The 13,181-nt window shown below is 33.3% G+C and overlaps 2 protein-coding genes across 3 annotated transcripts in view; one reads left to right on the top strand and one right to left on the bottom strand.

Moving 5' to 3' along the window:
* Window positions 1–4,269, bottom strand: part of LOC132751390 (uncharacterized) — a 107,913-nt gene extending 103,644 nt beyond the window's left edge. The window contains exons 1-2 of one of the 2 annotated variants that reach the window (XM_060741554.1): window positions 3,647–4,269; window positions 439–2,375 (exon numbers count right to left, since the gene is read on the bottom strand). In XM_060741554.1, coding sequence (XP_060597537.1) covers window positions 626–2,368 — 1,743 coding nt within the window. In that variant the 5' untranslated portion in view covers window positions 2,369–2,375; window positions 3,647–4,269 and the 3' untranslated portion in view covers window positions 439–625. Of the gene's footprint in view, window positions 1–438; window positions 2,376–3,646 lie in introns of those variants that run through there. The other variant, XM_060741555.1, reaches the window with a different exon arrangement.
* LOC132751396 (heat shock protein 75 kDa, mitochondrial-like) overlaps window positions 1–13,181 on the top strand; it is a 48,750-nt gene that overhangs the window by 16,567 nt on the left and 19,002 nt on the right. The gene's annotated exons all lie outside the window — the stretch shown is intronic.

A 13,181-nucleotide genomic window follows, 5' to 3' on the forward strand; every position in this document is an offset into this window, starting at 1 on the left:
TGGAAGCTGGAAAAAGCCATTATACAAATTCAGCAAGTTAAAGGCAGAAACAGTGGTTAAGTTTTTTCTGCTCACTTAGCTCAATATGGAAATCATCAGATTAGTAGTTAAAGGTTGTCGATGCCTTCCCAAGGAGAGAAGTAATTTCTCCATAACATTTGGTCATTCAAATTGAGTCTGATGGTCATATTTCTTCCACCACTGATTCAGAAATCACATAGGATTAGTAGTTACTCACTTGCATAGAAACTGGTTATTACTGGTTAGTTATCCAGAAAAAACTTGTCAGGGGGACTCATCATTAAGTTGATCTTCAGTGGTATATGACTACAGTGACTCCTTAACAAACACATTGTCTTTTCTGGTTTCTTGTGAATGGGACCAGGGCCTTTTTAATTTTGATTTGTTAAAATCAGCATTGAAAAGACAATTTTTGTAAAAAGCACTGAATTTTGGGGACTTTGGGGATCACAGTACATAAACATTGCCATAGTTTATAAAACTAAAAAGTTATACATACATGCATATATTTTGATAATAAAGCACCTGATCGAAAAGTATAACTATATTGCATTTATAGTATGTGTGTAGATAAAGTCAAAATATCTTAACATTTTGCCCATGTTTATGATAGTTTATAGGTGTGAAGAAAGTTGTCATATTTCTCATATCCATGCCTACCACTGAAATACAGCTTCTTTGTTTCTCCACACCAGCATACAGCATATGGACTTTTCAGATTCTTCAACACCACATTTCCTGTTGAACAGTCTCCTGATATCTCTTCTATAACATTTCTTTCTGTATCACACACAAAGACAGTACCATCATCTGACAGTGACATTCCCCTAGGACCACTCATACCACTATAACTACCAAGCACATCACCCTGCCAGTTTAATCTTGTCACTGTCTTCATGTCCTTGTCAGATACATAGACAGAACTTCTGTTACATGTGATATACCATGGATGTTTGAAAATATTATTTCCATCTATTGTTGTTTGTATTGTGCCATTCAGGTCAAGGATCTGAAGTTTTGCTGGTTCAGCAAATGACACAACAAATTTACCTTGGTAACAGCTTATACCATAACAGTCTCCATCAACCTTCACAGTGTGCTTCTTTATGAGTTTGTTTGATGAGATTGATATAAACTGAATTTTTTGATTGATTGTGACAGCAAGGTCAGCACTGGTTACTGTGGTGATATCCCATGGCCAATCATCTAGTTGTAGTTGATGAAACACAGATTGACTGCTGGTGTCCACCATCTTTACAGCTTTGTTATCAATGTCAGTGATGATAAGAAGATCAGGAGTCAGCAGAGACATTCCTGTTATCCAGCATTTTTTGTTATCTTGCGATGTCTTCACACAGATTTCTCCCTCATGTGAAGATTGTCTAGACTGTATTTGTATAGGTAGAGCTTCTTTATTTAATGTTCTCTGTGTCAGTGTACCAAAAGACTTCTCTGCCTTAAGATTGCTTAATATTGCCACATTTGCTTTAAAGTTGTGCTCTTTGATATTATAGGATGAAAATTCAATTGCTTTTTTCTCGATATCTTTCATTGTTTTCTCAGCAAGTTTGAGTTCCATGAAAAGTTCGTCAGCTTGTTTTGATGTGTTAAGTTGTTTGATTTTATCTGATGATGCCTTCAAAGATTTGGTTATGTCTTCACATGTTGTTTCTACTGCTTTCAGATGTTTGTTGTTTTCTTGTTCTATGACTTTAGCTGCATCTTCAGCCTGTCTCTCAAGTTCATCTAGTCTTTGGTTGATTTCTTGCCGAAACTTTTTTATTTCTGCCAATGCATCTTTGAGAGAGCTGTTGGATTTATATGTCATTTTCTTGACATCTTCTACTTTCTGTTGAAATTTGTCACAAGTGGTATTTACTGCATTCAAGATAACTTGGTATTCTTTGCTGTCTATTATATCACCAGAAATGTCTGGTATGTAATCAACTTTGCAGGAAGTAGTTTGGTGTTCAAGGGTAACACAAACACTGCAGAGTAATTTTGTATGGTCATTGCAGTAGAACTTGATCATTTCTTTTGAATGTTTAAGACAGGGTGTGGTCAGGACATCAGACTGGCCTGTGTGAATGGATGTTGAGGGTTGCTGTAAAACTTTAGGCATATTAGTAGCGTCCTGAAGTATATGATGTTTCGAAGCCCTACTCACTTTGTGTGCTGTGAAACAATTCTTGCAAAGGTGTTCCTTGCAGTCAGTACAGTAACCATGGGCAGGTAGTCTAGGCCCTTCCTCATCACAAGGCTGGCAGTAAATTTGAAGATCTTCATCTGATGCCATGGTTGTTGATGATGAAAATTGTTTTGATGCTTTCTTTCCTGAGACTGCCATGTTTTACCTAAAATGTATTATAATAGATATTATAATAACTCGTGAATTAAGAATATTTGGGGTTTTCCCAGCTTTTCCGTAGGTACAAACTTTTACCGTTTCACGGTACTTTACCCAACACCATACTAGTAGATTAGTCAATCTGTTGAGTTTATTTTCAAAGCTGTAACTGTAAAAGAGCTAGAGCTAAGATATTCAACATGAAACATCTTCTAATGGGTGTCTACCAAGTTTGTTCAAATAAAGGCATTTTGGTTAAAATTGGCTCCGCCCAGGGGTCATTGATTTTCCTTATATGTGTATAGTGAAAACTTAAAATCTTGTGTTAAGATACTTAGCATGCAATATCTTCAAGTGAGTGTCTACCAAGTTTGTTACTAATATTGTGGCTGGCAGTGGGGGGGCATTGTTTTTCCCTATGTGTAAAGTAAAACTTTAAAAAATATTTTTTTGAAAACCCCAAAGAGCTAGAGATTAAATATTTATCATGAAACATATTTTGTAATGGGTGTCTACCAAGTTTGTTCAAATAAAAGCCCCTGGGTTAAAATTGGTCACGCCCGGGGGCCTATATTCAGGTGAGCGGTATCAGGGCCATCATGGCCCTCTTGTTGTAAATTTTTTTTTTAGAATTAAAAAAAATGGGTTTAATTGGTACATTACATGTTAGTTATTAAAAGTATATTTTGCAATCATGTAGAATATTATATTGTTAATTATCTAATGCTATGTGTCATAGTGAATGTATCAATTAACTTAGTTGATTTAAGTCTTTTATATCAATATGATTAACCAGCCATGTATACGGTGATGTAAAAGGTAAAGGTTGTAAGCAAATACATTTACAGCAGACATACCCAAAATTGTTTTGACATTTCACATTGGGATATCAGATATTTTAAAAATATCACTGGACTTAATCAGTTTACCCTGGATCAAAATATAATGGAAATCAGGAAAAAATGGCAGAATTATCACATTTACAGAATTATAACCCTTCTTTCTTTGTTGATTTTATTGAATTATATTATAAAACAATTAGAAAAGTGGAGCGCTCTGTCCACTGACAGGTCTGATAACAAATATAAATATAATTAAAAGGCATGCAAAATAACCCAGTCCAGAAGTTTTTCAATACCATGACTTTGTGTATCAAAATATATGTATATTTAATTGAACTTCCTTTTTAAAAAAATACTTTATAAAATAATAATGCTCACTAGTTGTGAGAGAGTAATATTTTGTAGACATTAAGATATTTAATAAAAAATATTGTACCTTGAAATTGTAATTCTCAGATTGTCACACACTTTCAAAATTTCATTATTTGGTACGTGGACTCTGCTCTTTTTTTAACGTCCTAGTTTTATAACACTGATAACATTGTAAAGTTACAAGTTTAAACCAGTCATTTATTTCGTAAATAAAGTGTGTAGTGTGCGAGAAACTGTTAAATTTTAGCATTGTATTTTTCAATCAGTATTTTAACTAGTTCAGAATATAAGAAAGTCCTGATTTTTATGCTCCTGAAGGGTGAGCATATAGTTGTCGCTTTGTCCACCTGTCCAGTTGGACAACATCTGTCCAGTTGTCTGTCTGTCTGTCCTCTTTTCTTGTCCGGGACATAACTTTGTAACAACAAAAGGTATCAACATGAAACTTTGTAGGTAGATAGATCTCATTGGGTAGAAGTACAATGCAAAAGAACCATAACTTTGCCCTGCCTAATTTTGGAGTCATGGCCCTTTGTTCATTTTTACACTTTGAACTTTGTATGGAACATAACTCTGAAACTATAAGACATATCAACATGAAATTTTGTAGGTAGGTAGATATTATTGGGTAGATGTGCAATGCACAATAACTGTAACTCTGCCTTGCTTAGTTTTGGAGTTGTTGCCCTTTGTTCGTTTTTAGCTCGACTATTCGAAGAATATGAGAGCTATTGTCGGCATCAGTGTCCGCGTCGGCGTCTGCGTTGGTTAAAGTTTTTTGTGAAGTCAAATATCTCAATTATTACTTGAGATATTCTATTGAAACTTACAATACTTCTTTATAGTAACAAGGTACATCAGATTGACAAGTTGGATAACTCTGCCTACAATATTGACAGAATTATGCCTCTTTGGAACTTAGAAATTTTGGTTAAAGTTTTTTTGTAAAGTCAAATATCTCAATTATTGCTTGAGATATTCAATTGAAATTTAAAATACTTTTTTATAGTAACAATGTACATCAGTTTGCAAAATTGCATAACTCTGCCTGCAATATTTGCAGAATTATTTGCCCCTTTGAAACTTAGAAATTTTGGTTAAAGGTTAAAGGTCTTCAAAGATATTTACTTGAAACTTTACACATGCACTTAATGTCATAATTGGAGGGTCATAATTGTATGTCACTGACCAAGTTCCATAACTCTATCTTGCATTAAGGCTGATTCATATCCCCTTTTCTACTTAGTCTCTTGGTTAATGTTTACATGCAAGTTTTGCATATCTCAATAACTATTAAAGATATTTATTTAAAACTTCACATATGCATTTAGGGTCATAATTGTAGGTCACTGACAAAGATCCATAATTCTATCTTGCATTTAGGCTGATTTTTCTCCCCTTTTTAGCTCGACTTTTTTTTTTTTTTTGAAAAAAAAAGTAGAGGTATTGTTATAGTCAGGTCGGCGTTGCCGTTGCCGTCTCCGTTGCCGTTGCCGTCCGAAAACTTGTACCTGGATCATAACTTTTTTATTTCTTGGTGTATTGTCTTCATACTTGGCCACAACAACCCTTGGGACAAGACCTTTCAGTAGACCACACTAACCTTGACCTTCATCCATAAATGACCTTGACCTTCAAGGTTAAAAGTCCAATTTTTGCTTGTTCATGCTGTTATTGGCTGTTACTTTGTTATTTTTGAATGGATTGTCTTCAAACTTGAACATAATAATCTTCAAGGATATCCCTTAAAAATAACCAGTCAGACCTTGACATTCACTCATCAATGACCTTGACTTTGAAGGTCAAATTATTGAAATTTTCATTTTTTTGGCTATTATTGGCTGTAACTTTGTTATTTTTGAATGGATTGTCTTCAAACTTGAACATAATAATCTTCAAAGATAACTGTTAAAAATATACCGAAAGACCTTGACCTTCACTCATTAATGACATTGCCTTTGAAGGTCAAATTATTGAAATTTTCATTGTTTTGGCAGTAACTGACTGTAACTTTGCTATTTTTGAAGGGATAAACTTCATATTATAACAGAACATTTTTAAGGACCAGACCTTGTTGTTTATCAAACCCAAATTTGCTTGGGCTCTTTAATGACCTTGACCTTGAAGGTTATATTACTGAATTTTCTTAGAAATTGCGTCATTGTTGCTATTTTTAGAAATTGCGTCATTTTTTTCTATTTTTAGAAATTTCGTCATTTTTGTTCTATTTTTAGAAATTGCGTCATTGTTTCTATTTTTAGAAAATGCGTCATTGTTTCTATTTTTAGAAATTGCGTCATGTTTTTCTATTTTTAGAAATTGCGTCATTTTTTTTCTATTTTTAGAAATTGCGTCATGTTTTTCTATTTTTAGAAATTGCGTCATTTTTTTCTATTTTTAGAAATTGCGTCATTGTTTCTATTTTTAGAAATTGCGTCATTTTTTCTATTTTTAGAAATTGTGTCATTGTTGCTATTTTTAGAAATTGCGTCATTTTTTGTCTATTTTTAGAAATTGCGTCATTTTTTCTATTTTTAGAAATTGCGTCATTGTTGCTATTTTTAGTAATTGCGTCATTTTTTTCTATTTTTAGAAATTGTGTCATTGTTTCTATTTTTAGAAATTGCGTCATTTTTTTTTCTATTTTTAGAAATTGCGTCATTGTTTCTATTTTTAGAAATTGCGTCATTTTTTTCTATTTTTAAAAATTGCGTCATTTTTTCTATTTTTAGAAATTGCGTCATTGTTGCTATTTTTAGAAATTGCGTCATTGTTGCTATTTTTAGAAATTTCGTACTGTTGCTATTTTTAGAAATATGCTTAATGTTTCTATTCATATATATACAAAATATATAAACAAAACTAATGTGACAAGACAGACCAACTTTGAAATTTATAAAAAGGAAACATCAATATATGTTCAAACCTTTCTATGTTTGCGTTTAGAAAAAGTAAAAAGTCGAGCGTTGCCCCCGCCCGGCGGTGGCTCTTGTTCATCTTAGAAATTCATGGTAAAGTTTTGCTTGTAAGCTGTTATCTCAATAACTACTGAAGGGGTTTTTTTTTGGGACAATTTTATGCATTCATCATAATAAAGCAGTGATTTACTTGATAAAACATCTTAATAACAAGCCTTTGTACCTTTTCTGTCAAATTTATGTATTCATAGGTAATTAGTATTATTATACTCAATAAAACACCCTTGTGACATTATTAACCTTCCGAATAGTCAAGCCAATACTGTATAATAAGACTCTCTCTAAGGCCTATAACATGAATTTATAAAAAAAATTAGCCCTTTTGTGAACTTAAAAAATTTAACATTATCAAGGCTCTTTCACTATCAAGCACTTAGAATAGTCGAGCGTGCTGTCCTACCGACAGCTCTTGTTATACTTTGAACTTTGTCTGGGACATAACTTTAAGAACAGATATCAATATGAAACTTTGTAGGACCTAGATAGATCTCATTGGGTAGATGTGCAGTGCACAAGAAGATAACTCTGCCTTTTCTTGTTTTGGAGTTGTTGCCCTTTGTTCATTTTTTACACTTTGGACATTGTCCAGGACATAGTTCTGATAATATACTGTAACCCAACGAATATTCGCGACTAATTAATATTCGCTTTATTCGCGGATGGCCACGAAGCAAGAATATTTGTTTGCGCGAATAAGTCTGCACGATTTCGCGAATAATTTGGAGAGAAATTTTTATTTTAGACTTTGTTCATGTAAAGCTACTTGACCGGATATTTTCGAATTTTACGGGCACCTGTTAGGAAGTAATGAATTGTTATGAATATTGCCATAAAGCAATAATAACACAAACTAAGTAAACTACTACTATTTTATAAATATCAAAAGAACTCTGTCAATATAGCAATCAAAATAAATATCCACATTTTAATACAGTTTATGAAATACTAGTAGGCCTATTGTCAATCGCGTTCCGTATAGGGTATTATACAGAGCCTGTGTCAGTTTTAAGTTTCTTCATATTTACACTTCTAATATTAAACTAAGTATATGCATACAAAGTACTCGCACTAGATTTACAGCTTATTTCCAGCCGAGCTGGAAGAGCGACATGTTAAGAAATAAAGACGAACAAGGCGTACATGTACATATATAGAGAAAATGTTTTGCTGAATTCTGATCACAATTCACGTACCAATACAATATAAGGCTAGCGTATTGGTAATCCCATTTAAGACACCAATAAAGACCTCAATTATTGAAGATTAATAGTCGGCTAATGGATTTTACGGCCCCATCTGACTTTCCAATCTGCGAATATTTTTTTTTCTGAAATCGAGAAAACGCGGAAATTAATATTCGCGAATATGTCCGACCTCGGCAAAACACGAAAATTTGTATTCGCGTATATAAATTGGGTTACAGTAATAGATATGAACAAGACACTTGTAGTTAGATAGATATCATTGAGTAGATGAGCAGTGCAAAGTACAGTAACTTTATCTTGCCTAAGTTTGGAATTATTGCACTTTGAACTTTGTCCAGGACATAACTTTGAAACTACAAGAGGTATACTTTTCTGTGTCCAGTGCCTATTCGGGGAGCATGATGCACCTGGTTCAACCTGTTCTTGTTCCATCTGCTGTTACTACTACAAAATATTTACTTATTTCTTTTTTTTCTTCATTATTTATGATATTGACATTTATTTATCATTTATTGACATTGTTCTTTGTTTGTATTTGTATTTCAACTTAATACGTAACAAGGGAACATTCTACAATGGTGATAATTGAAAACCTGGTTTGTGGCATTGCAATGTTTCTTGTATATTTTCAATTGATAATGATTTTTTATGCCACCGCAGCATCTGCGATGCGGTGGCATATAGCGATTCACCTGTGTGTGTGTGTGTTTGTTTGTTTGTTTGTGTGTGTGTGTGTTATATAGATTATATAGTGAACTTAAAAAATCTTCTTGTGAAAAACCACTTGTCCAATTTCAACCAAACTTGGCAGGATTGATCCTTGGGTGAAGGGCTTCCAAAGTTGTTCAAAGAATTTCATTCCATGCAGAAATCTGGTAGCCATGGCAACCAAAAGGAATTATAAGAATAAATTAAAAAATCTTCTTGTAAAGACCCAGAAGGCTTAGAGCTTAGATATTTTGCATAAGGCATTGTCTGGTAGACCTCTACCAAGATTGTTCAAATTATAGCCCTTGGGTCAAAATCGGCCCCGCCCCGGGGGTCATTGATTTTCACTAAATGTACATATAGTAAAAACTTAAAATACCTTCTTGTAAAGACCCAAAAGGCCCAGAGCTTAGATATTTTGCATAAGGCATTGTCTTGTAGACCCTTACCAAGATTGTTCAAATTATAGCCCTGGGGTCAAAATCGGCCCCGCACCGGGGGTCATTGATTTTCACTAAATGTACATATAGTAAAAACTTAAAATACCTTCTTGTAAAGGCCCAGAGCTTAGATATTTTGCATAAGGCATTGTCTTGTAGACCCTTACCAAGATTGTTCAAATTATAGCCCAGGGGTCAAAATCGGCCCCGCCGGGGGGGGGGGGTCATTGAATTTCACTATATGTACATATAGTAAAAACTTAAAATACCTTCTTGTAAAGACCCAAAAGGCCTAGAGCTTAGATATTTTGCATAAGGCATTGGGTAGTGAACCTCTAGCAAGATTGTTCAAATTATAGCCTTGGGGTCAAAATCGGCCAGCCCCTGGGGTCATTGGTTTTCTTTATGTGTATATTGTAAAAACTTACAGTAAAAACTTTAAAAAAAATTCTTCTAGCAATTGACAAATGCTAGGGGTCAAAATTGCCCCTGCCACGGGGTCATTGATTTCCAATATATACATAAAGTAAAAAATCAAAAAATCTTATGGTCTGAAGGTTACAAGGCTTAGAGCTTTAATATTTCTTAAATGATATCATCTATAGGTACTCTACCAAAGTTGTTCAAATTTTGCCTCTAGTGTCAAAATTAGCCCCGCCCTAAGGTTTTCCTTATATGTGTATAGTAAAAACTTTAAAAATCATCTTCTCTAAATTTACAAAGGCTAGAGTTAAGATATTTTGCATGAAACATTGTGTAGTGAACCTCTAGCAAGATTGTACAAATTATAGTCCTGGTGTCAAAATTGGCCCCACCCCCAGGAGTCATTGATTTTCACTATGTACATATAGTAAAAAATTAAAAAATCTTCTTGTCTGAAGGTACATTGATCTTCTTGTCTGAAGGTACAAGGCTTAGAGCTTTGATATTTGGTATATAATATCATCTATTGGTCCTCTACTAAAGTTGTTTTAATTATGCCCCTAGTGAAAAAATTGCCCTGCCCTAGAGGCGATAGTTTTCCTTATATGTATAAAGTAAAAACTTGAAAAATCTTCTACTCTGAATTGACAAAGGCTAGAGGTTAAATTTATGGCATGAGACTTTGGGAAGTGAACCTCTACTAAGATTGTTCAAATTATAGCCCTGGGGGCAAAATTGGGTCCGCCCAGGGTTCATTGATTTTCATTATGTACATATAGTAAAAAAAAAAATAAAAACTATTTTTGTATGAAGGTACAAGGCATAGAGCTTTGATGTTTGCTATATAATATCATCTGTAGGTCCTCTACCAAAGTTGTTCAAATTTTTCCCCTGGTGTCAAAATCGGCCCTGCCTGGGGGCAGTGATTTTCATTAAGTACACATAATAAAAACAGAAAATAAAACAAATGTTTTCTGAATGGGAGAAAGCTACAGCTTAGATATTTGACTTGAAATGTTGTTTGGTGGACCTGTATCAAGATTGTTTTGAATTAAACCCTTGGGTCAAAATTTTTCCTTGCCCAAGGGGACAGTGACCTACTTTCTTGTCCTTTGATGTACAGCAATGAAATTTTGACCATGTGCACAGTTTTAGTTGTAAAATTGAACTTTTATATCAAGTGACCTAGATTTTGATTATGTGACCTACTTTCTTGTCCTTTGTTGTACAGCTATGAAATTTGAACCATGTGCACAGATTAAGATGTAAAGTGAACTTTGATATCAGCTGACTTAGATTTTGACAAAGTGTCTTACTGTGTTGTCCTTTGATGTAGTCGTGAAATTTAGGCTGTCGTCTACTTATCTTTCTGCAAGGGAATGCTAGCAGTTTATAGTAATACGTTGGTTTTGCATTGGTACCGGCTCATCCAGACAATAATATACGAGGTTAATAAAAGACCCGTTCTTCAACAGTATTTGTTCCTACACTTCTATTTAGTGTTGTATTAATGCGGTGGCATAGCATTTTCTCAAATGCAATCTTGTTTTTTAATATTTCAAGATTGTTGAAAAGAAATTGGTTTGATTGACACAAATTTCAATATGTTTGTGAAATTCTGTAGTATTTATCCTCGACTGAAAAGGCTAGAGTCAATATGATTATAGCATTCCTCCATTTGTCCTTCCTTCTACATGTATATGTCCTTTTGTCCCACAACCCTTTCTTGTTCCATTCACTTGTTTGTAATACTGAGAGCTATTCTACTAACATACTGAGAGCTATTCTACTAACATACTGAGAGCTATTCTACTAACATACTGAGAGCTATTCTACTAACATACTAAGAGCTATTCTACTAACATTGGTGTCTGCTTTTGTACCACCCCACACATTTTTTGGAGTTTATATGTCAAATGCTGTTTGCCTTTGAACTTGTCATTACTTGATAGATTGTAAAATTATTTGTGATATATCTTCATCTCAGTCAGACAGTGTGTTATGTGCAAGTCGTTGGTCAAGTCTATACTTAGATGTTAAAATGTAATATTGCATGGCCGTCAGTGTCGTATGTACATATCGTTAGTTAAGTGAAAAGTATATGTGGATTTTTTCTTTTAAATTAAAAAAAAAATATGTAAGAAATAAATATTTGCCATGACAACCAACAAGAAAAAACTTTAGAACTATTTTCTTTTAAAAACTGTAGGTTGAAATTTTGTTATTATTTGTTTTTAGAAATGGTCGCCCAATAATTTTGAATGATTACTGAGAGCATGGTCTTTATTTAAAAAAAAAATAATTTTATAGAATGACATGGTGGCTAAAGAGGATGGGATCTATATCTTTGGTATACAGGAATTAGTGAAAATCCTTTTGTCAAATTTTGATATAATTAAATATTTATGCTTTATAGGTGATCGACTATGGAGATATTTAAATGGATTGTGTTTCCCTAGATATTTATAAATAAAAACTTTGCAATTCTTCCTATGAATTTGTGAACAATATATGGCTCTCAAGTTGACTGTCTGGAAACATTGAAGATTAATTAATTGTCATTTAGGCATCAATGTTATGTTTCATATGTCAAATATCAAGCCGTTATATTTAGAAATTATGTTTAGTGCTGATTGGTAGAAGATTTATAATTCCCAGGCGAAAGTTTTCCTCATTTTGTTAAACAGACAGACATCCAAAGGAGGGGCTGTTTCCTGTCATCTTCTTCTTTAAAGTCATGGCACTATTCCCAAACATTCAAATTTATTTAAGTGAATCAACTGGTATTTAAAGTGACATTTAATGCCCAATGTTAATGGTGAGTGCACAGCTTAGTTACACATAATTGTGATCATTAATAGCTTGACCTTTTTTTTTTTTGAAAAAAAAAAGTAGAGGTATTGCTACCGAATAAGTCGCGGCAGCATTGCCATTGCCTTTCCCTTCCGCAAACTTGTACCTGGATCATAACTTTTTTTATTTCTTGGTGTATTGTCTTTATACTTGTCCACAACAACTCTTGGGACGAGTCGTTTCAGTAGACCACACTAACCTTGACCTTCATCCATAAATGACCTTGACCTTCAAGGTTAAAAGTCCAAAATTTTGCTTTTCTTGCTGTTATTGGCTGTAACTTTGTTATTTTTGAATGGATTGTCTTCAAACTTGAACATATTAATCTTCAAGGATATCCCTTAAAAATAACCAGACAGACCTTGACCTTCACTCATAAGTGACCTTGACTTTGAAGGTCAAATTATTAAAATTTTCATTTTTTGGCTATTATTGGCTGTTACTTTGTTATTTTTGAATGGATTGTCTTCAAACTTGAACATAATAATCTTCAAGGATAACCCTTAAAAATAACCAGACAGACCTTGACCACCACGTGTCACCATGTGTATCTATTTATAGAATTTTCTATTTATAAAATTGCGTGTTTCTATTTATAGAATTGCATGTTTCTATTTATAGAATTTTCTATTTATAGAATTGCGTGTTTCTATTTATATATATATATATATATATATATATAAATTAGTATATTTATGTATACAAAATATATAGACAAAACTAATGTGACAAGACAGACCGATTAAATTTATAGAAAGGAAACGTTAAGATTTTGTTCAAACATTTCTTTGTTAGTAAAAAGTCTAGTGTTGCCCCCGCCCGGCGGTGGCTCTTGTTATATTTAACTATGCAAAAGTTATCAATAATCCATATAACCCACAGAATAAGACCCCTTCACACTACCTGTGAAAACATGATGCGCCGTAAGCCCTTTTTATCAAATTAAAGGCTTTTATATTGCTGACATTTATTTGAAAATTAAACATTGATAA

This window comes from Ruditapes philippinarum, unplaced genomic scaffold (genome assembly GCF_026571515.1).
Source record: "Ruditapes philippinarum isolate M1 unplaced genomic scaffold, ASM2657151v2 ctg2191_1_1_1_1, whole genome shotgun sequence".
NCBI lineage: Eukaryota > Metazoa > Mollusca > Bivalvia > Venerida > Veneridae > Ruditapes > Ruditapes philippinarum.